This window comes from Malus domestica, chromosome 02, assembly GCF_042453785.1.
Source record: "Malus domestica chromosome 02, GDT2T_hap1".
Classification (NCBI taxonomy): domain Eukaryota; kingdom Viridiplantae; phylum Streptophyta; class Magnoliopsida; order Rosales; family Rosaceae; genus Malus; species Malus domestica.
In genome coordinates, this window is record NC_091662.1 from 35,244,723 (window position 1) to 35,265,829 (window position 21,107).

Below are 21,107 nucleotides of genomic sequence, written 5' to 3' on the forward strand. Positions count from 1 at the left end.
CAATACACGAAGTGTCATAATACAAATGGTTAAAAAAAATATTTTCAAATTCTAACTAATTGTATTATTATGCTTGTTGTATCGGACCGTACTACCGGCACACTAAAAAATCTCTCCAATAAGTCTCTTTTTTAATTTTTCGACCAAAATAACTCTATTGATGACAACTAAAAAAGGAAGGGGCATGTTGTGCGTTTTGAGTTAAAATTAATTTTCTTCCCTACATGTCAAAGTAGCCGTTGCACCTCCTTCTCTCCCTATTTAAATATATGTGTCCCTGATTTTTCCACTAAGAATCCGTGTCTCCTAATCCGCTCCTCTCTCTCTCTCTCTCTTCTTTGAGCACCACCTCTCTCTCTCTGTGACCATGTTTCATCCAATGAATTCTACTCTGTTAGAAAACAAGCGTCTCTCAACAAGTCCCTTGCTCTCTTCCTCAGCAGCAAGCACCACCAGAAGCAGTAGCACGACCCACGAGACTGATGAAAGCCCGCGGGATCCAGGCCCCTTTTCACTTCAAGATCACGTTAAGTATCAATTTCCCTGCATACCCTTATTGGGGTCCTTCTCGTATCGATCGTTGGCGGTGCTCTCCGGACACGTAGGTTCGGTTTCGTGTCTAGCCTTGTGTGGTGAATTCATCCTCAGCGCCTCACAAGGCAAAGACATCATAGTTTGGCAACAGCCGGATTTTAGTCCGTTCATGAAATTCGGACAAGGCGATGGAAGCGTCAAGGCGGTTGTTGCTGTCGGAAACAAGGTGTTTACAGCGCACCAGGACAGCAAGATCAGGGTTTGGAAGGTTTCGCGGAGGTCGGAGAATGTGTTTAGGCTTGTCGACACGCTTCCCACAACAAAAGACTATTTGGGGAAGTTCATGAAGCAAAGTAATTATGTCCAAACTCGAAGACATCACAAGCGGTTGTGGATCGAACATGCAGATAGTATATCGTGTTTGGCTTTCCATAACGAGTTGATTTACTCTGGATCATGGGACAAGACGCTCAAGGTGTGGAGGATTTCGGATTTGAAGTGCGTAGAGTCGATTAAGGCTCATGACGATGCAATCAACGGGTTGGTGGCAAGTAAAGGGATTGTGTATTCGGCTTCTGCAGATGGGAAAATCAAAGCTTGGGGAAAAGAGGGGAAGAAGAGCACACACTGTTTGAAGGGTATTTTGCAGGGGCATAATGATGTTTCGCTTAACTCCGTGATCGTTTCTGAGGATGAGAGATGGGTTTATGGAGGTGGCTCGGACGGGTTTGTGATGGGATGGGAAGCAAGTAGTTGTAGCACTTCAAATGGTGGTGATGTTCAAAACCAACTTGAGGTGAGTTGGAAGCTGGTTTGCGAAACAAAAGCGCATCGAATGGCGGTTTTGTCAATGTGTTTGATGGGGGAGATGTTGTGCAGCGGCTCGGCGGATAAGAGCATAGGCATTTGGAAGATGGAGGCTTTTGGTAAGCTTTGTAAATTTGGGGTGATTAGCGGCCATGAAGGGCCAGTGAAGTGCTTGCAGGCAGCAACATATAATGTCGGCGGTGGATTCATGTTGTATAGTGGAGGACTTGATAAGAGCTTGAGAGTTTGGTGGGTTGCAAAACCCTCTAAAACCAGAGAGGAAGATACCAATTCAGCAAAAAGTTCAGAGGAATTTCCCATTGTTTTGTGACAAGATAGAGGGACTTGTTCATAGTTTCAGAAAGATTAAAGAGTTTACCGAGCTAGAGAGGGCAAATTTTAAGCCTCAAATGTTTTGGAGTTTGGTTTTGGGCTTGTGTTTTTGTTGTAACATAATTTACTTGTATATTTTTTATTTTTGTTTAACTTTGTTTCAGAGATTTGTGTATAAAGTTCTAGGGATAAATTTCCAATCAATTGTAATTAGGATTTTTATGGTTTAACAAGTTTTGAAGTCAATGATACTCTTTGTAGTTACATATGTGATCATTTGTGTTGCAATTTTTAAGTTGCTCCTAAAGAACTACTATCAATAGTTCAATAGATGTTTGTCACATTTTCAAAAGTGTGTTGCTCGTCTGCTGAAGGAGATAAACTCTCTTACAACTGAGACATAATCTTAACGGTATGAACAGTTCAATAAATATTTTCCACGCAGTTAAGAAGTTCTACTACTCATCCAATACATACCTGCCACATGATTTCTTTAGTTACAAAAGAGTTTCTATCATGTGGAAGACAGGCTGAATTCTTATGAGATGAATCTTGAGAGACACTGACAGTCTGAGAATATGGCAGGCAGAGCTAGATCACCAACATAAAATACTGAAGAGATGTTTAATTCCCAAATCCCCACTCGATAAACAGTTTGCTTGGCATAAGAGCCAAAAGATATCTATTCTTTCACTTTTGGGGGTGTTTCCAACCTCACACATATTCTTCTCTTAATCAGTGAAATTTGGTATTCTACGTGTTGTCAATTGTGTTTGTGGTACATTAAATAAGAGAACATAACATGTTACATTATCCAGCTTATATCATACGTAAATGATTTTTCTTTTTAAGTTCTTCCTTTCTAGATTTGCATTATATAGATTCGTCATGTCTTCCACATGACTATTTCTTTGTTAATCACATATTTTATAGTTCTATGCTTAATCTAATTAATTATTCTAAAACAAACATTAATGCATTGCAATTATCGTCCAACAAAAAGAAGTGAATGTCGTTGAAGGTGCATGGACTAAAAGACATTTAATTAGGAGATTGAGCAACACAAAGAAAGACATTCTGATGGCTTTTCACAAAACTTGACAACCCCAACTTATGGAGAAGAGCTTCTATTATATAGGTACACTGTTAATGTGGTGTTTCGTGCGAATAATAGAATATTATGTGAAAAAAAAAAAATTACACAACGCTGCATCATTGGCACCGAAAAATAGAATGATGATGTATTGATGTAATGGAATTTGATCTCTTACTTGTTATTCTTCTTCATAGATGTTGTTGAATAGTGAATAAATATGTAAACTATCCTATCATGTGCATTTTTAAGCTAGGATCTGCTTTATCGATTCCGGGTCCCTAGCTGCTAGTGGCCGAGATCCGAGCCCATTTACCCTACCAAATGAGAGATGCTCGTATGTAACCAATCCACTATGTATCAAATATCTATTGAGCATGTGATGCCACTAGAACTATGTATTAATTGCAAGAGAGAATCTATCGTGCCCCAATCTATCGTGCCCCATAAACGCCATCGTTAGCCATCATTGCTAACCGTGGGTAGAAACGAATTTACATTTAAAAAATTCAAGCTTTAATAATGGAAGTAATGCCTCTATGATTTCATTATTTTTATGCTTCTATAATTTCATTCATTTTTTATACCAAATAAAAGAAAACAAAATAATAAAATTATTTGAGCTCGTCTGAAGAGCAGCTACTCCGGTTGTCGAACCCGAACCACCAAATTTCTTGGTTCAACCACCACTTGGGGAGGGCCTCCCAAAACGTACATAACACAAGCAACACTTCATATTATCTCCTGCCTTCGTTGCTACAATACTACGACATTATATGTTGCCTTCGTTCGTTGTTAAAGTAGTACAACAACCGTTTGGACGAGGGTGTACTTGAATATAAAGTAGTACCCCATGTGCTATAATATATTAGTAGACAACGGAGTTCATATATCCCACTTTAGGATATATTAATTTTCGAATGTCTATCAACTTATGTAATAACATGTGATGTACTGTCTTTTGTTTCGAGTATGCTGAAAAATCCCTAAAGTGATTAAGATAATTGATTAATGCGGAAGGAAACAGAAAGAGATCCCCTCCGGATCTCTCCCACCAAATCCTAGGGATCCAGAGATCCGGTCCCTTAAAATTTGATCCAACGGCTACAATCAGGGGACCCTTCTAAAGTTATAATAATTGTAGCTGTTTGATCAAATTTCAAAGATCCGGATCTCCGGAGCCCTAAGATTTGATGGGAGAGATCAGGAGGGGATCTCTTCCCGAAGGAAACTACCAGCTAAAGCGACAAACATTTTTTTAAAGTAGAGCTTTATTATGTTCACCCAAACAATTAAGGTGATGTTTGGATCACTTCAATTTTGTTTTTTTTTTAAGATTAATTAATTATAAACAGCTCTCTAATTTGGACCATCCTACAACTATTAGTGGAAAAATCAACTAATCAAAGCTGCAGAAGCTCCTTTTATTGATAGCTGCAGAAGCACCTTTTGGAGCAAAGGGACCACTGCTCAAGTTGAAGCAAAGCAACTGGCTGTGGCTGGGTTGGGCAATTTTGGCAGAAGCACCTTTCAGATGAATTTTGCTTTTGGAATTTAATTATTTTATTTGGCTTTCGAATTTCGATTTGCTTGTTTTAAAATGCATTGCACAAAAATGTTTGACTGCTTTCCTAATAAGGGATTACAGCCATCCAGATTGCCTTGTTGCTTCATGCTTACGTTTAAGGGCCCCCTTAGAGCAACTCCACCCTTGGTGGTTGCTCGGGGGACGGGCGAAGGGAAAGGGCCCGAGGGCCGGTGGATAGGCCTCCAGCGTTGGGCAGCCCGAGTGAAGGTGGGAAGTCCGAGGGCCAGGCTCGTGGAGAATTGACAGCCCTGCAGCCCGAGGTGTGTGTGATGTCAACCTGATGCCAGGCTTGGCGTCGGTGCTTTTTTTTTTTTTTTTTGTCAGGCACGTGCCCCTCGCTCGCGAGTGGGGGTGCGTCAACCAACAAGTTTACAGGGTACATGGCCCGCGCGCCAGGAAATGCAGGTGACCGTTGGGAAGCCACGTGGCTTCCCATGGTCCGTTCGATCTTAACGGCTCTTTAATATGTGCCGTCCGATTTGAAACGGTAATAAAAAACTGATTTAATATCAACCATTCGATCTGAGATCAACGGTTGATATTAATATGCTTTATAAATTAAAAAAAATAGTTTTAAAATTAAGAAAAGTTACCGTTGTGACACGTGGCACAATTTGGAGTGTTGGAATTTAATTTTTTTTAAATCCAAATGCAGAGATTAATTATTTGAATAAAAAAAATTTAAAAATTGTACAAAATCCGAAAAAAAATATCTAAAAATTAAAAAAAAATGTTTCTACTTTTCTATAAATACCTTCTCATTATCATCAACCTTACACCACAACTTCATATGTTCTCAACTACTTTCAATCACATTCCTATCCTTCTCTCAAAGTTTCAATCTAATTTTTTTCAACAAAATGACTACTGATGCAGGTACGAATTGGACGTCTCTTGAAGATATTGCATTGTGTACTAGCTGGGTTGAAGTTACTTATAGTTCGCGTACGGGTAATGAGATGCAGTTGCGAGAAATGTGGAGTCTTATTCATACCAATTATCTTGAGAAAATGGGTGGGAGTAGAACCAAAAAATTGATGTCTAGTCGTTGGAAATTACTTAGCCAATCGTTTACTATTTGGAGAGACGCATTGGCACAAGCTAGTAGTAATCTTCGAAGTGGGGAAAATTACACGGATCAGGTAACAATATATTATTTATTTGTTTGTACTATACCCAAATTTACATTATAATTATTTGTTTGTATTATTTATTTGTTACCTACTTTAATTATAATTATTTGTTTGTATTATTTATTTATTACCTATTTTAATTATAATTATTTGTTTGTATTATTTATTTGTTACCTACTTTAATTATAATTATTTTTTTGTATTATTTATTTGTTACCTAGTTTGATTATAATTATTTCTTCTCCCCCATTGTGTAGCTAATTCAAGCACAAGCTTGGTATGATGCCAAAACCAAAACCAAAATAAAAAAATAAATCATTCAACCGGTGGGAATGTTGGAATATTGTCAAAGATTGTCCTAAATTCAGAGTTGTGCATGTCGGTCAAGAAGTTGTCATGAACAGCACCCCGCTATACTCTACACCTGATAATGGCTCGCATGAAGATGATGCATAAGAAGTGCCCGAAACGTCCATCCCCAAACAAGCTTCGGGTTCGACCCGTTATCCAATTAGGCCTCAAGGTAAGAAGGCTTCAAAGAGAAAAGGAAGTTCTTCCAAGCATGATTATGCAAAGTACATGGAAGAACTTACTCGCCACAATGAATTGACTTTGGCACGGGAAATGGCGAAATTTAAGGCTATAAGGCTAGAGATGAGGCAAAAGCTGCAGCTGTTGAGAGAGAATTTCAAGCTAATCAGAGAGAAAGAGAGCTACTTAGGCAAGAAAGGGAACTGGTTAGAGAAGAAAGAATGGTTCAACGAGATCGTGAGATTATGAACACGCCTTTAGAAGGGAAGTCTCCAAATTCTAAATATTTTTGGAAGTCGGAGAAAGAGGATGTGGTGCGTAGGAGGCGTGCAAGAGAAGCAAGAGCAAGAGGAGATGGTCCTAGCACGACAAGAGAAGATTATCCTAGCACCACAAATTAGTTAAGTGATGATGATTAGAGTACTTTTTGTAATCAGAGCCCATAGTTTTCCAATCACCTTGGGTTGTAATTTATTATTTATTGAATTGAGTATTTTATTATGTTGTTTCCAATTTATTGAATTTAGTACTTTATTTAAAGTGAGAGTAAATTTATTTAATATGGTAATATATTTATACTATAAGAGAATTTTTATTCAAATGACATAAACATACCAAATAAAAAACTCACGAAATGAACTAAAATAAAACGCACCAAATAAAATTACATAAACACACCAAATAATAAAAAACTCACTAAAATAAAACACACCAAATAAAATTACATAAACACACCAAATAATAAAAACATCACTAAATGAACTAAAATAAAACACACCAAATAAAATTACATAAACATACCAAATAATAAAAAACACATTAAATGAACTTAATTATCTTCAACTTGTTTCAATGCACACTGATGCTCTATTAAGTCATTTTACTGAGCATTGTGCATGTCTGGCCTTTGAAATGCAGTATATCGTTGAATGACCCTTTCATTGTAACATCCATCCCTTTCTAATGGCTCATGTTGCACGGGCTCATCGGTGGCGTCATGAGCACAATATATATGTGTTCTTGAATTGTTTATCGTGTCTGGCTCATATTCATCAACGGCTTCATAATCGTACTCATCTTCCACAATCATGTTGTGAAGAATGATGCACGTCATCATGATGGATCGAAGTGACTCTACATCAAACAATCTGGTATCACCACTGACGATCGCCCAGCGAGCTTGGAGGATACTGAAACAACGCTCCACATCCTTCCTACACCCCTCTTGACAGCTTGCAAAATGTTTTTCCTTTGCACTTCGCGGACGTGGCACTATTTTGACAAATGTTGACCACCTTGGGTAAATGTCGTCAGCTAGGTAGTATGGCCCGTCGTACATACGTATGTTGACCTCATACGTGACTTTTGGTGCCTTTCCTTGCAAGACATCGTTGAACACTGGGGATTGAGCATGGACGTTGAGGTCATTTCGAGCTCCTAGAACCCCAAAAAAGGCATGCCAAATCCATGTATCAAAAGATGCCACCGCCTCCAAAATGATACTTTTTGCTCATTTTCTGTCTCCATAAGCGCCTTGCCATGCACTTGGACAATTTTTCCACGTCCAATGCATGCAATCAGTGCTCCCAATCATCCTAGGAAAACCTCGCATATCTGCCTTCTTTAGAAGCCTTTCCAAGTCCATGTGAGTAGGTTTCCGGAGGTACTCTGCGGTGTAGATAGATTCGATTGCTCCACAAAACCTCATTAGGGACTCAAGAATGGTTGATTTCCCTATCTTCGCTATCTCATCCACTTGGTCTGTAGATGCTCCATACGCAAGCATCTACAGCGCATCAGTAATTATTTGCTCGGGAATGAGACCCATAGCACCACAAGCATCCTTCTTTTTCACAAAGTAAGAATCATGGTTGCAAACCACAATCATGATTTTTTTGAACAAATGTCGTTCCATTCTAAAACAACGTCTAAAGTACGTATCAGGAAATGCACTATTATGGACAAAATAATCGTCCAACAGCTCCACACCTCGTTGTTGCCTACTTCTATCAAGGTTTCCGGAACGGGTGGGCCTGTATATCTGAGCCACAACTTGGATGACTCGACGGGAATGTGAGTCTCTGGCCATTCTTGCTTCGTCATCTCTCCTTCTCCGTTCCTCATCATCTTCATTCTCATTTTGGGCTATATGGAGATTGAACATTCCTTTAGATTGGTTAAACAATTCTTCCTCTTCTTGATCGATTTCCCACATCATGCTTGAAGAAGAAGACATTGTATGGAGGATTCTGAATAATGATACAGATTTTGATTTGGTAAAGAAGGAAGCAGAAACTATGAATAATGATAGAGATATTGAGAAAATTGGTGTGAGATTTAAAAGGATTGATGATGAATTATATGGAGGATTCTGAAATGATTAGGTTGTAGATAGTGCCACGTGGCATGTTGTCATTCGTTAAAAAATATGATCGAAATCTATCTAAAAGATTCTGAAAAGATAACGATACGTGGCATGAGGCATTGGATAAAAATCTTATCAAAATCCATCACTAATAATTATCTTTTCGGATAATGACACGTGGCGCAACGAGAACGATTTAAAATATGATCGAAATCTATCCTCAAAGATTCTGAAAAGATAACGACACGTGGCACGATGACATCGGATAAAAATCTTATCGAAATCTATATGACCAATAATAGTCGTTTTGGGTAAATGACACGTGGCGCAACGAGAATGATTTAAAATATCTTATCCGAAATTACAAATAAATTTATTTAGTATTATTTTGTAAAAAAAAAATTAATAATATTTTATTGCCTATTGCCAGGGCTATTCAAGTGCAATGGTGGAGATGCAAAAGGCAGTTACTGTTCATTATGGCAGTTACTGTTCACATGGTGGATTGAATAGTGGATTGCTTGGGGGAAGGGCTCCAAGGGTGGAGTTGCTCTTACAAATACTTAAGTATTAAATACTTACACTCATAAATGCATTTTATTAAAAATGTAGAAAAAATATTTATAAAATACCTAAAATGTTGTGACATACATTCTAGTACATATTGTGTTGGTGTAAACCCTAAGTAGAGATATATTAGGAATCCTTTAGGATCTAAAAGATCTTTTCGATTAAACTTTGTATTACTTGGAGAGCAAGTTTCCCTCCTCCTTATTACTATAAATAGAGGCACAAAGATTGAGGAATAAGACACAAACGAAAAATATTGATGAAATTTTAATGGAAGGACTAAATTGATGTGTGGTAGTGAAAGTTATGGACCAAATTTATCGAATTTTGAAACTTAGGGATTAAAACGAGGAGTTAGATCAATGTCAGTGACCATTTGCGATAAAAACCTTTATTTTGTGTAATTCACGTGTCACAATTCCATTGGATTTGTGGGTCCTACATAAAAACTAACAGAATAGTTGATGGAATCTTAACGGAAGGACCAAATTGATGTGGGGTACTGAATGTCAGGGACGACATTGATTGATTTTGAAAATGAGGGACTAAAATGATGAGTTTGATTAATCTCAGGGATCATATGTGACAAAAACCCTTACTATAAATAAAGGCACAATGACTAAGGAATAAGACAGAATTCCTCAAGCCTATTCTCCATCTCTCCCTCCGTTTGCTGCACCTTTCAGTTAAATATAGGCAACAACACATTATCAACACGCTCTTAACGTTGTGTTAAAGATAATTTATTCGTCTTCAATTAGGGTAAATTATTGTTTGACTCTATGAACTATTACCACATCTTAAATTGACCTCATGAATTAACTTTTTGAAAAATTAACCCGTGAACTATTTGAAATTTAACCAATAACCCTTCACGGTTAGATTCGATAAATTTCATCAACTTTGCTGCCAAATACTGACACAACTTTACTCTCAAGAGTGAATCACGTGTTAGTCACGTGCCAGTATTCAACGACATTGCACAAAATGTTTTATTGCTTTCCTAACAAGGAGAATGTTAGAAGTGAGAATACATGCCAAAATATTGCATAAAATGTTTGATTGCTTTCCGAACAAGTAATTTCAGCCATCCAGATTGCCTTTTTGCTTTATACTTACGTTTAAGGGCCTGTTTAGGAATGCTTAGTACATAACTACTTATGCTCATAAACGCTGTTAAGCAGCATTCATTTGATATAATTGATAATTAATATCAAAACATTCACTTGATATAATTAGGGGCAGCGGCCTCTTTATCTCTTTCTCTCTATAAATATATTACATCACAACAAAACTGAAAACTGCTGCAATCAGACAACTTCAAAGAATTGTTACAGCCATTTTCACTTGCATTGGTGATCGGATGGGAACTTGACCGAAGTTAACAACATCGACCCCTCGGCAAGAGATGTAGTGACATCTCATATGTCACATCCCAGTCCACATAGTAATATATTGTCGGTTTTGGGTCACGCCTTCACGGATTTTGACACATCCTAGTCTCGGCTCTGCCGTAGCACGATATTATCTGCTTTGAGCCCCAACCACGCCTTCATAGTTTTGTTTCTGGGAACTCACACGAGAACTTCCCAATGGGTTACTCCTCCTCGAAATGCTCACGCCCAAACCCGCTTAACTTCGAAGTTTCGATGGAATCCAAAGCCAGCGAGTTCCCAAAAGGCCTCGTGCTATAGGGAGGTGGGCATATACATATAAGGCACATCACCCCCTCTCTGTTGGTCGATATGGGATGTTACAGATTTGTTCTTGGGTTTCCACCCAAAACGCGTCTTACTATAGGGAGGTAGACATGCACATATAAGGCACATCACCTCCTCTCCCCGGGCAATGTGGGATCTCACAATCCACCCCCCCTTAGGGGCCCGACGCCCTCGTTGGCACACTTTAGACCGGGGAGTGGCTCTGATACCAAATTGTCACATCTCAGTCTGCATAGTAAGATATAGTTCGCTTTGGGTCACGCCCTCACGGATTTGTTCTTGGGTTTCCACCCAAAACGTGTCTTACTATAAGGAGGTGGGTATGTACATATAAGGCACATCACCTCCTCTCTCCTGGATGATGTGAGATCTCACATCATAAACTAAGTACTCCATGGTTACCTTCTTCCACAATTGCTTGTAAGCGAAGACATAAACCTGGTCATGCAGTATTTTACTTGTTCCAGCTGTTGTTTTACACTTGTTTGTAGATGAGGACATATGCCTGGTCATGCAATACTTTACCAGTCCCAATTGCCGTGACCGAAGCATCATCAAAGCGTAGCCACTGACCATTGGCATAGAGAGCATCAGTTGTATAATGCCCCTTTGACGGCTCTCCCGTGATGAGTTACCTTTGACGGCTCTCTCCCGTGATGAGTTATTGTAGCAACGAGTTTATATTTTCGACCCTACATAAACAAAGCAAAAGACAAAAAATAAGCACCAAAATTAATATTTGAAATCGGGCTACGACATTGCAAACCGCAATTGAAAACACCAAGACTTGCTATACCTAGGCCGTAGGTCAAATTCAGTATTTCTTATCTTCTTTTCCTCGGGTGAGGTTTAGAGTTATCATAATGTTTAGTTGTTTACAGATGTGACTGATTTCTCCCAACTCTGCTCATGCAATGCCAGAAGGTGAAGTAAAGAATACACACACTAGACAGCTACGGACAGGTCGTTCATCAAGAAGAAATAAGGGTCACAGATCAAAGCTTACAGAAAAAAGTTTGATTAGATATAACAGAGCATCACCTCAGTATTTGGAGAAACAAGCAATTCACGGCCCACACCAATTCAAGTGGAAAATGCACAGGCTTGCAGCTTAGTACTTCCTTGACTTCCATAACCAAAACGCATCAAGTGCAATATCATTATCTTTGAAAGTGTCTTTATCTTTATGGATTTGCTCGCAGTCACAATACCAGCCTGAATAGCAGCTACTCCGCTTGTCGAACCAGAACCACCAAATTTCTTGGTTCAACCACCAGTTAGGGTGGGGCTCTCAAAACGTACATAACATAAACACCACGTCATATTATATCCTGCCTTCGTTGCTACAGTACTACGACATTATATGTTGCCTTCGTTCGTCGCTAAAATAGTACAGCGACCATTTGGACAAAATCCTTTTATGTGCACTCAGAACAAAAAGTGGTACATCGTGTGTTATAATATATAAGTAGACAACAGAATTGATATATCCCACTTTAGAGTAATATTAATTTCCTAATATTCTTCCATTTATGTTGTAACATGTGATATCCTCTTGTTCTGAGTACATTGAAAAATCCTGAAGTGATTAAGATAATTATGCGGAAGGAAACTACCAGCTAAAGCGACAAACATCTTTTTTAAAGTAGAGCCTTATTATGTTCACCCAAACATTAAGGTGATGTTTTGATCACTTCAATTTTGTCTTTTAGATTAATTAATTATAAACTGCTCTCTAATTTGGACCATCCTACAACTATTAGTGGAAAAATCAACTAATCAAAGCCGCAGAAGCATCTTTTACTGATAGTTGCAGAAGGAGAAAATTTTAGTTATGACGGAAATATGGATGATGTATCATGTGTTTTTATGTAAATGGTAAAAAATTTTAATTTTTAAGTTATTAACCTTTTAACACATATAACCCACTATTTCTATAAAAACTTATGGTATACCATCTTATGTGACAGTCACATTAAAAAAACTTTCCTGCAGAAGCACCTTTTAGAGCAAAGGAACCACTGCTCAAGTTGAAACAAAGCAGGCTGGGTTGGGCACATTTGGCAGCACCTTTCAGATAAATTCTGCATTTAGAATTTGAATATTTTATTTGGCTTTCGAATTTCGATTTGCTTGTTTTAAAATGCATTGCCCAAAATATTTGACTACTTTCCCAATAAGGGATTACAGCCATCCATATTTGACTGCTTTCGTAATAAGGGATTACAGCCATCCGGATTGCCGTGTTGCTTTGCTTACGTTTAAGGGCCCGTTTACAAATACTTAAAAAGTATTAAATAGTTATGCTCATAAACGCATTTTACTGAAAATAAAGAAAAACTAATTATCAAACACCCAAAATGTTGTGACATATTTAGTAAATGGTCAATAAAAATTTTACTAATGAACCATATATCAATGGTCAATTTTTATTTTGGACTTAATCAATGAAATATTTTTGTTAATTAGACATAGGTCAATGAGGAATGTTACATGGGTTTCAAGCCCATATAAATAGTTATAAAATTACTTTTTTGCTCCAAATTAAATCATATAAATAACACACCCTGACCTAAATCGAGGCATGCTGGCAGTCACGTAAGGATGATGTAGCCATGTGCGCAGTGCGGAAGTGATAGTGATATGAAAATGTGAGTAAATAAAAACCAAACTAGCTAACTTACACTAGACAAGTATATAAGTGTGAGTGAAGGTATTTAAAGTGTAGATGCACATATTCAGGGCATAGGTAACCTAGATACAGTCCAGCCAGCTAGGTAAGAATTATACAAGGCACGAAAGAAATCCCTACATTATTTGAAGTCTGTCAGAACCACCGTAAAGTCCTCGTAAGCCACCAATACGAACTTCTAACTAGAACCTGGAGGGGCGCAAAACAGAAAACGTGAGTGGGCAAAAACAAAGTTTTTTAAAACCATTTCACTTTCCAAAAATAATAACCCCTCACCGTAAAACCCGTATAATTTCTCAGAAAATAGTAATACATACGTATGTAGAAATCATGTTCGAGAGTAATGGAAACCGAGTATATGCCATGTCAAGTATCTCAGCAATGAAATAAGTAAATCAGGTGAAATAAATCAATATAAATGATATGCCAGCTGGAGTCACCTAACGTGACCTGTAAGGCTGAATCTATAGCTCATCAAATATGTCTGCACACGAGTTGGAACCACTTATTGTGGTCTGTACGACAAAACTGGGTGTAAATAAGTACGCTCAAGTGCTACGATCACGTGAAGGCTGTGCGAATAATCGCGAGTCACCTACGAGTCGGAACCACCTAATGTGGTATGTACGACAGGGCTGTGCACCAAACTTAGATCCAAGGTGAGCGTGCGTTGCAGGAGGTGAACATCACATAAAGGACTATGCTCTGGCCATGGGTGGGAGCACTAACACCGGGGTGCAGGATAATGAGCTTTACATGCCTCTATATATAACCGTAACCAATGCAACCACTAACATCATACAGTACTCACCTGAAACTTACTTGGCCTCCGCAACGTCATACAATAGTTTGCATATACATACCAATGCATATAATAAAATGAAAAGCAAGCATGACATGGCACTTAAAAGAATACGCTCGTTTCAAAATAGTTTCTAGGAAAATGTAAAGCATATATACGTATATATATATATATATATATATATAATCAAAAGCCCATTTACTGGTATGTAGCAGGGTCGTAACCCTCGAGTCTTGCTTGGCCGCGCTCGTCCTCCGGAAACGTCTCACCTATATGTGAAACAACTAATTTAACATTAATTTTAAGCACATAACCAAAACCATGTAATAACTTCTCATACGTTACTCAATTGGGGTATTTGAATATACCATCGTAGCCTACTCAACACCACGAGCATCCCTGTGAAATCCCGTCCCCGGAATTTCACTATTCATTATGCATCTCATAATTTAAATTCGTATTTCACGTTTACATTATTTTTATTACTTAATTTTAATTCCGTAAATTTTGGGAATTAAATCGAATAGTTATCAGGTCTGAATTTTCGTAATTAATCTTTAAGATTCGTTGACCTTTCGAGGTCACAAGTAACGTTTTCGAGTAGATCTTGAAACCACGAGCACATAGGCGAAAGCCATTTAGGAGTCCAGGTTTTAACGGTATAGTTATGGACATTTGAAATCGTTACTAAATTATAGATTTTAAATTTATTTAAAACTCACACCTTGTGGGAAAGGGACCAATGAGATAAGAGAGTGAGGGACCAATTTAAAAAGAAAAAGAAAAAAAAAAGGGAGAGGATCAGACAAAAGGGAGGGAAGGGAATTCCCCCCTCATTTCCCGTGACCCATGTAACCCAGCTTAATTCTGGTGAATCCGCCATTTTTTCTGTTGAATCAAGACCATCCAACTCCTGCAAACCTCTCAGTAACTTCCTATCTTCCATTTTGAAAGGTTTAAGGTCCAATTTCGTGTAGAATTTCACTGGAGCACCGGAGGTGCTCGACGGTGATTCCATCGTTCCGGCAAGTTACACCACCTACCACCACCCTTAATCAATTCCCCTTGGACCCAGGAACAAGACCCAATCAGTTGTAGGGGCGTTGGAACATCGAGGAAGTCGAATCGAAGAACACCTATCTTAGGGTTTTCAGCGGGTTTGAGCGAATTTGGGGCTTTTCCCGGCCAAATTGGACTTGGCTACAGGTATGAAACTTGCTATACTCATTGATATCTATAGTTCTGTGAAATTTGGTAATTTTTGGAGTTAGTCGGAAATTTAGGTTTCCGTTTGCCGAAAACCGCCACTCGCGGTGGCGCGTGGCCAGTGGGCCGACGATACCTTTCTAAGTTCAACTAGATGTCCTGATTTTGTGTTTAATATTCGTATGACGTGGTTTGATCGTTTGAACCTAATTTTCACTGTGAGACATTACTTAATCAAAATATGAATCGACGATCCGACCATTGGATCATCACCAAACTTTAATACGTAATATTTGAGGATTTTAGGAACTAACGGATCAGGAATCCGACATACGGATATTTATGAATTGAATTTCTAAGTTCGTAAAATAAATTGTTGACAGCCACCTAATTGTAGTAATTGGCGAAGATCTGATCGTCGAATCTCGATGAGAATTTAGTATGTTGTTCTATGAGAATAATGAAGACCCTAAGAAGTTACGGATCCAAAACCCGATGGGCAGATCTTTCGGATCGAATTACGTGGAGTTGCAAACCCTACCGTTGACCGAGAGTTGACTTTTGGGTCAACATGTTCCGAAACGTTCTGGATACTAAAATTGGTACTACATGAGACTAAATGAAGTCTAGTGGACCCACATTGGTTAAAGAGTGACTTAAATATATGGGGTAGGGTTATTACCTTAAATTCTTATATTAGTATCCGTTGTGAATATGAATTGGTTTTCTAAGTGTGATTTCTATTGAAATGTGACTTTTATATATTTAGCCATAAACCTATGTTTATGAAACATGATTTGGCTTGTGTACTGATGATAGTTGTGATATATGTGTGTTTAATTATCTCTTTTTAGCAATGTGAATGATAAGTATGATAAATGCTATGACTATGTGATCTTAGAATCCTATTAGAAGTATTCTGTAGAATTTATATGATTGTGTGATGTATTAGTTGGTGGCCATGAGAAGTTGATGGTGTAGTGACTACGTTGTAACCCATAGGGGTTGAGTTGTGGGTAAGTTGTGTGTTGAATTTCCTACACCATGTAGTAGTGGTACATGGATGGTGATGGTCCTGCTTGGTTAATCTGCATTGGGGGACCATACTATATGTGGATCGCGTTTGGTTAATCCACGTTGGGCGATCCTTATGACCATTTATACTTAGGGGTGATCACTGCCTAACAGTTCTGTAGGTGTGACTCTACTTGGTTAATCTGCGTTGGGGGGTTACTACCTACCTGATTATCTTGACCCTGCTTGGTTAATCCGCATTGGGGGGTCAAGTGGTCCTGCTTGGTTAATCCGCATTGGGGGACCATACTATATGTGGATCGCACTTGGTTAATCCGCGTTGGGCGATCCTTATGGCCATGTATGCTTAGGAGTGATCATGCTTGGTTAATCCGCATTGGGTGATCATTTCCTAACAACTGTAGGAGTGACTCTGCTTGGTTAATCCGCATTGAGGGGTCATTTCCTACTTGGTTACTTTCTCAAGGGTTGCTCTGCTTGGTTAATCTGCGTTAGGGGGCGACTTCGTGTTTGGTTACTTATGTAGGCTTCAGCCGAACTGCATCCCTCTAGCCCTAGTTTTTAATGTACATATGAATGATGGATTTTAAGAATCTTGTGGTTTGAATTAGAAAAGCCGTTGGATGTCTGGGTGACTCATTCGGAGTTTTCAACGACTTGATTATGATTTCATAAAGCATGATTCTATACTTAATGTTTATAGATTGTGATCGATGGTCTGTTTCTATTGAATATCACTTACTTGTATTATTGTCACTCACCCGAGCCTCGCAGTTTATCTGAATGCCTTATTTGCCAGTGTACTATTCCCATAATGTAGGCGTTGACTTTACATGTGATAGGTCTAGGTAGATTACGAGAAACTGCTTGATATTTTGGTTCCGTTGAGTGGTCCGGAACCTGATGTTGTTGGATTTCGTTGAGTGGTCCAGAATCCTTGCTCTTGTAAATTTCCGTAAAGTTATCTTAGAATCCTAAATTTGAGTGAATGGGAATTACCCACAAAAGATCTTGTGAATACAAATTAGAATTACCATGTTATTATTCATAATCCAAGTGGAGAATTATATAGAGTTCCTTGGGTAAATTCGTGAAATGTTTTGTTATTGCATTGTTTGATTAACGTAATTAAATGCTAAGATTGTGCATCTTTGATTCATGAATTGATTAATTGACTGGATTGTGGAATGACGTTGGATATGAGTGTTGTTATTATGATTATTTTAGTTGATCAATGTTTCTAGAGAATAATATTGTGCATTGTTAATTCTTTAATATGTTACACGCTATAAATGGTGATTTTATGTGGGAAACATGATGATTTATGTGATAGATGGAGTGGAAATGTTATTCGTCATGTGGGATATCATTGTTATTGTTGTGATTAGACTTGTTGATAAATATGGCTAGAGAATATGATTGTGCTTCGTCGTTTGTTCTTTGAAATATTGCATGATATGCATTGTGGTATATTGTTGGAACATAACGATTTATGTGAGGAATGTTCGAGTGTAGTGAAGAAATGAACTACGAATGACTTGATCCTTATTTAGGGTACGTAGGCAGTCTAACGAAGATGTTAGATGCGGCCATACAGTCTATGAAGAATTATTGCGTAGTTGGATCTTAAGTTATGTTTTGCCTTTTCCCGGAGGCAGGGTATGTTAGAGATACGGGTTTTTAGTGACGTCACGTATCGATCCTGGACGTATGTTGAGATCAGGGTGTGACAATCCCCATATTTTTAGAATAATTTTCCGATGTACCACGCGCCCTTACGCGCCGGCCACACGCAGGCACGTGCTTGGCACACTAACGGATTCCCTAACAGCGTTAGGGAATATTCTGTTAAAGTTACCTGACGTCGTTAGTATATTCCGTCAAAGTTGACGGAATATTCTTCTTCCTTCTTCGGTGGTTCTTCGGATTCTGGCGCAGATCGCCGATGCGTCACCAGTTTTTGGAAAATTTTAAAATCTTAATATCTCCCTCAAATCTCAACCAAAATTCACGAACTTTACATGGATTTGAAGCTCTCAACAAGGAGAACACAGTCTTACCTATCAAAAGTCCAAAATCCAACGGAAAATGGCCAGAAAAATCCTTGGAAAAACCAACTAACCCTGTAATCCCACTATCGAGCTTATTTTGACGTCCAAACTTCTCCAAAACTAATATAACATGCTAGGGAAGTTGAGTAAGTACCTTACTAAGCCTCAAAACCAAGTGAATCACCCTCGATCACGTTAAAGCTATTTTAGCTCTTCGTCGGAGTTTCTAAATCCCAGGTTTTCGAAACTAACACACTTAACAAATGGTACCACAAGGTTGTAGAGCTTGAGAGGAGTATGATTATAGAAATCTCGAGTTTGATCCATGAGGTTTGGATGGTGTTTGAAAGTTGCAAAACTCGGGTCGTACGGACAAGAGAAAGTTCGAGAAAGAAGGAGAGGGTGAGGGAGGTTTGGCACGTGTGTATATGTGTGTGGTCACATATTGGCCACCTTAAAAAAAAGTCTCAAGCCCTAATTGGGCTACAATGTTTAAGGTTCAAGCAATTGGATCCAACTAAAAAGAAACCAACCCAAATTCCACTTATTCATTTGTAACATTTTTGCTACAAACCCGATTCAGCCCTAATTCGTGCCAACACTCTCGTAACAACACGTATGATTTAATTACGTCAGGGAGAAAAATAATTTAAAACTATATACGTAAATCCACGTCACTAAGCCTCGAGAGCATTATGGTCACTTTACATAGTCAGGGATTAAATATATACAATAAATTGGGAAGGGACATTACATAAAGGTTTATGATCACCTCTCCAAAAAATCCTCTCTTTTTTGTACGTGAAGATAACCCAAATGTCTCTCTCTCTCTCTCTCTCTCTCGTTGATGAATCAATACAAGCCATGAATCCATAACTGAAACCCAACAATAAAAATCACTCTCTCACTCTCTCTCTCTCTCTCTCTCTTTCTCTCTCTCATTGATATATGAATCAATACAAGCCATGAATCTATACTTTAAAGGCCATCAATAAAAATCTCTTCGGTTGTAGCAATGGGCACGAAAATCTCATCGCCGCCACTAAATTTATTGTTCAACTATTATATCTCATCGATTTGCCACTGATTTCATTAATTCATGGCTAATCTCATTGATCATTGGCTAGACAAGTGGTTGTCAATCGAGTTCATAATAACAATGAGAGATCAAGAGGGGAGAGTGTTGTTGATTGACTTTACACAGAGAAAAGCGATGAAGGAAGGAGAAAGAAGGGAAAAAATGAAATTAGTTTATTTTCAATTTGGGTCTAGTTTTTGGAACGTGCAAGTTGATTTTTTGGGTTTTTTTTGTTGGGTTAGAGGTTTGGGATGAAGAACGAAAGACAAATTGGTTTTCAACATGTTTTAATTGAAGCCCAAATCAGATAATGCATAAAAAAAAACAGAACCAGAAAACGGACACTGCATTGCAGTGTCTGAATCAAAATGTCAAAAAAAAAAAAATAGAGTTAGGAAATGAACGCTGCATTTTAATGTCTAAATCAAAATGTAAAATATATATATATATATATATAGAACTAGAAAACTAACACTATATTTGACACACCCCGACCGGGATAGAGGCATGCTGGCCGTCACGTGAGAGTGACGTAGCCTTGTGCACAGTGCGGAAGCGATAAAGATAATAGTTATGAATAAATAAAAACAGAAAGCTACTAGAGTGCACTAATAAACGAGAAGTGTTAGGAGTAAGATACAAAAGTAAATACTCATAATCAGAGCATAGCAAGTCTAGGTGCAATCCAATATGACAAGTACTAATTATACAGTACCATAAGATGTCCTACAATTATTTGATTATGTCAGAACTGCCGAAGTCCTCAAGGCCACCAACAGCAAACTTACCTAAAACCTGGAGGGGCGTAAAACAGAAAACGTGAGTGGGCAAAACAAATGTTTTACAAAACCATTTCATTTATCAATATTTCTAACCCCTCACTGTAAAACATGTATAATTTTCCCAGAATTAGAATATAAGCATATACATAAATATATATGTAAATATATCAATTCAAATCATACTTCACATAATCATATTCATATGTATACCATGCCAAGATATAACAGAGTAAGTAATTCAGGTGAGAATAACTTCATAGAAATATAACATATTAACCGGAACTCCTGCATAAGTCTGTACGGCTGAATTCATAGCTCAATAGTCAATCTAGTCGGAGTCACTCTAATGACCTAGACAACACTATATTGCACAAGAGTCGAAACCAAATCAAAAGGTATGTACAACAATATTGGGTGTAATATAATTATACTCAACACTACACTCTCATAATAGTTGGGTGATAAATCGCTAGTCACCTTCGAGTCGGAACCATAGTAAAGGTCTGTACGACAAGACTGTGCACCTAAATTGGATCCGATATAAGCATATGGTGCGGGAGGTGACATTATAAACAGGCATGTGCCATATCTCTAGCTAAATCACAATCACCCTAGGTGCAAGTTTATAAATGCTATGCTTCACAATTAATCACAACTTTAAATCACATCACAATGCATAACTCATCTAAGCTTACCTATGCATCCACAGCACCATAATTATATATATCATGCATCATATACCAACTCATATACGAATTATAAATTTATATGCAAGGCATTCAAGGC

General features: G+C 38.0%; 1 protein-coding gene across 1 annotated transcript; it reads left to right on the top strand.

Moving 5' to 3' along the window:
* Positions 1 to 307: 307 nt before the first annotated feature.
* On the top strand, positions 308 to 1,969 carry LOC103413718 (protein JINGUBANG-like). The gene has a single exon (XM_008352160.4). It carries the CDS (start codon positions 368 to 370, stop codon positions 1,670 to 1,672), a length of 1,305 nt encoding a protein of 434 aa, XP_008350382.2. The 5' UTR covers positions 308 to 367; the 3' UTR covers positions 1,673 to 1,969.
* The last annotated feature ends 19,138 nt before the right edge of the window (positions 1,970 to 21,107 follow it).

Coding starts and splice junctions, on each gene's coding strand:
- LOC103413718 (XM_008352160.4), top strand. CDS start 368: ATGTTTCATCCAATGAATTCTACTCTGTTAGAAAACAAGCGTCTCTCA.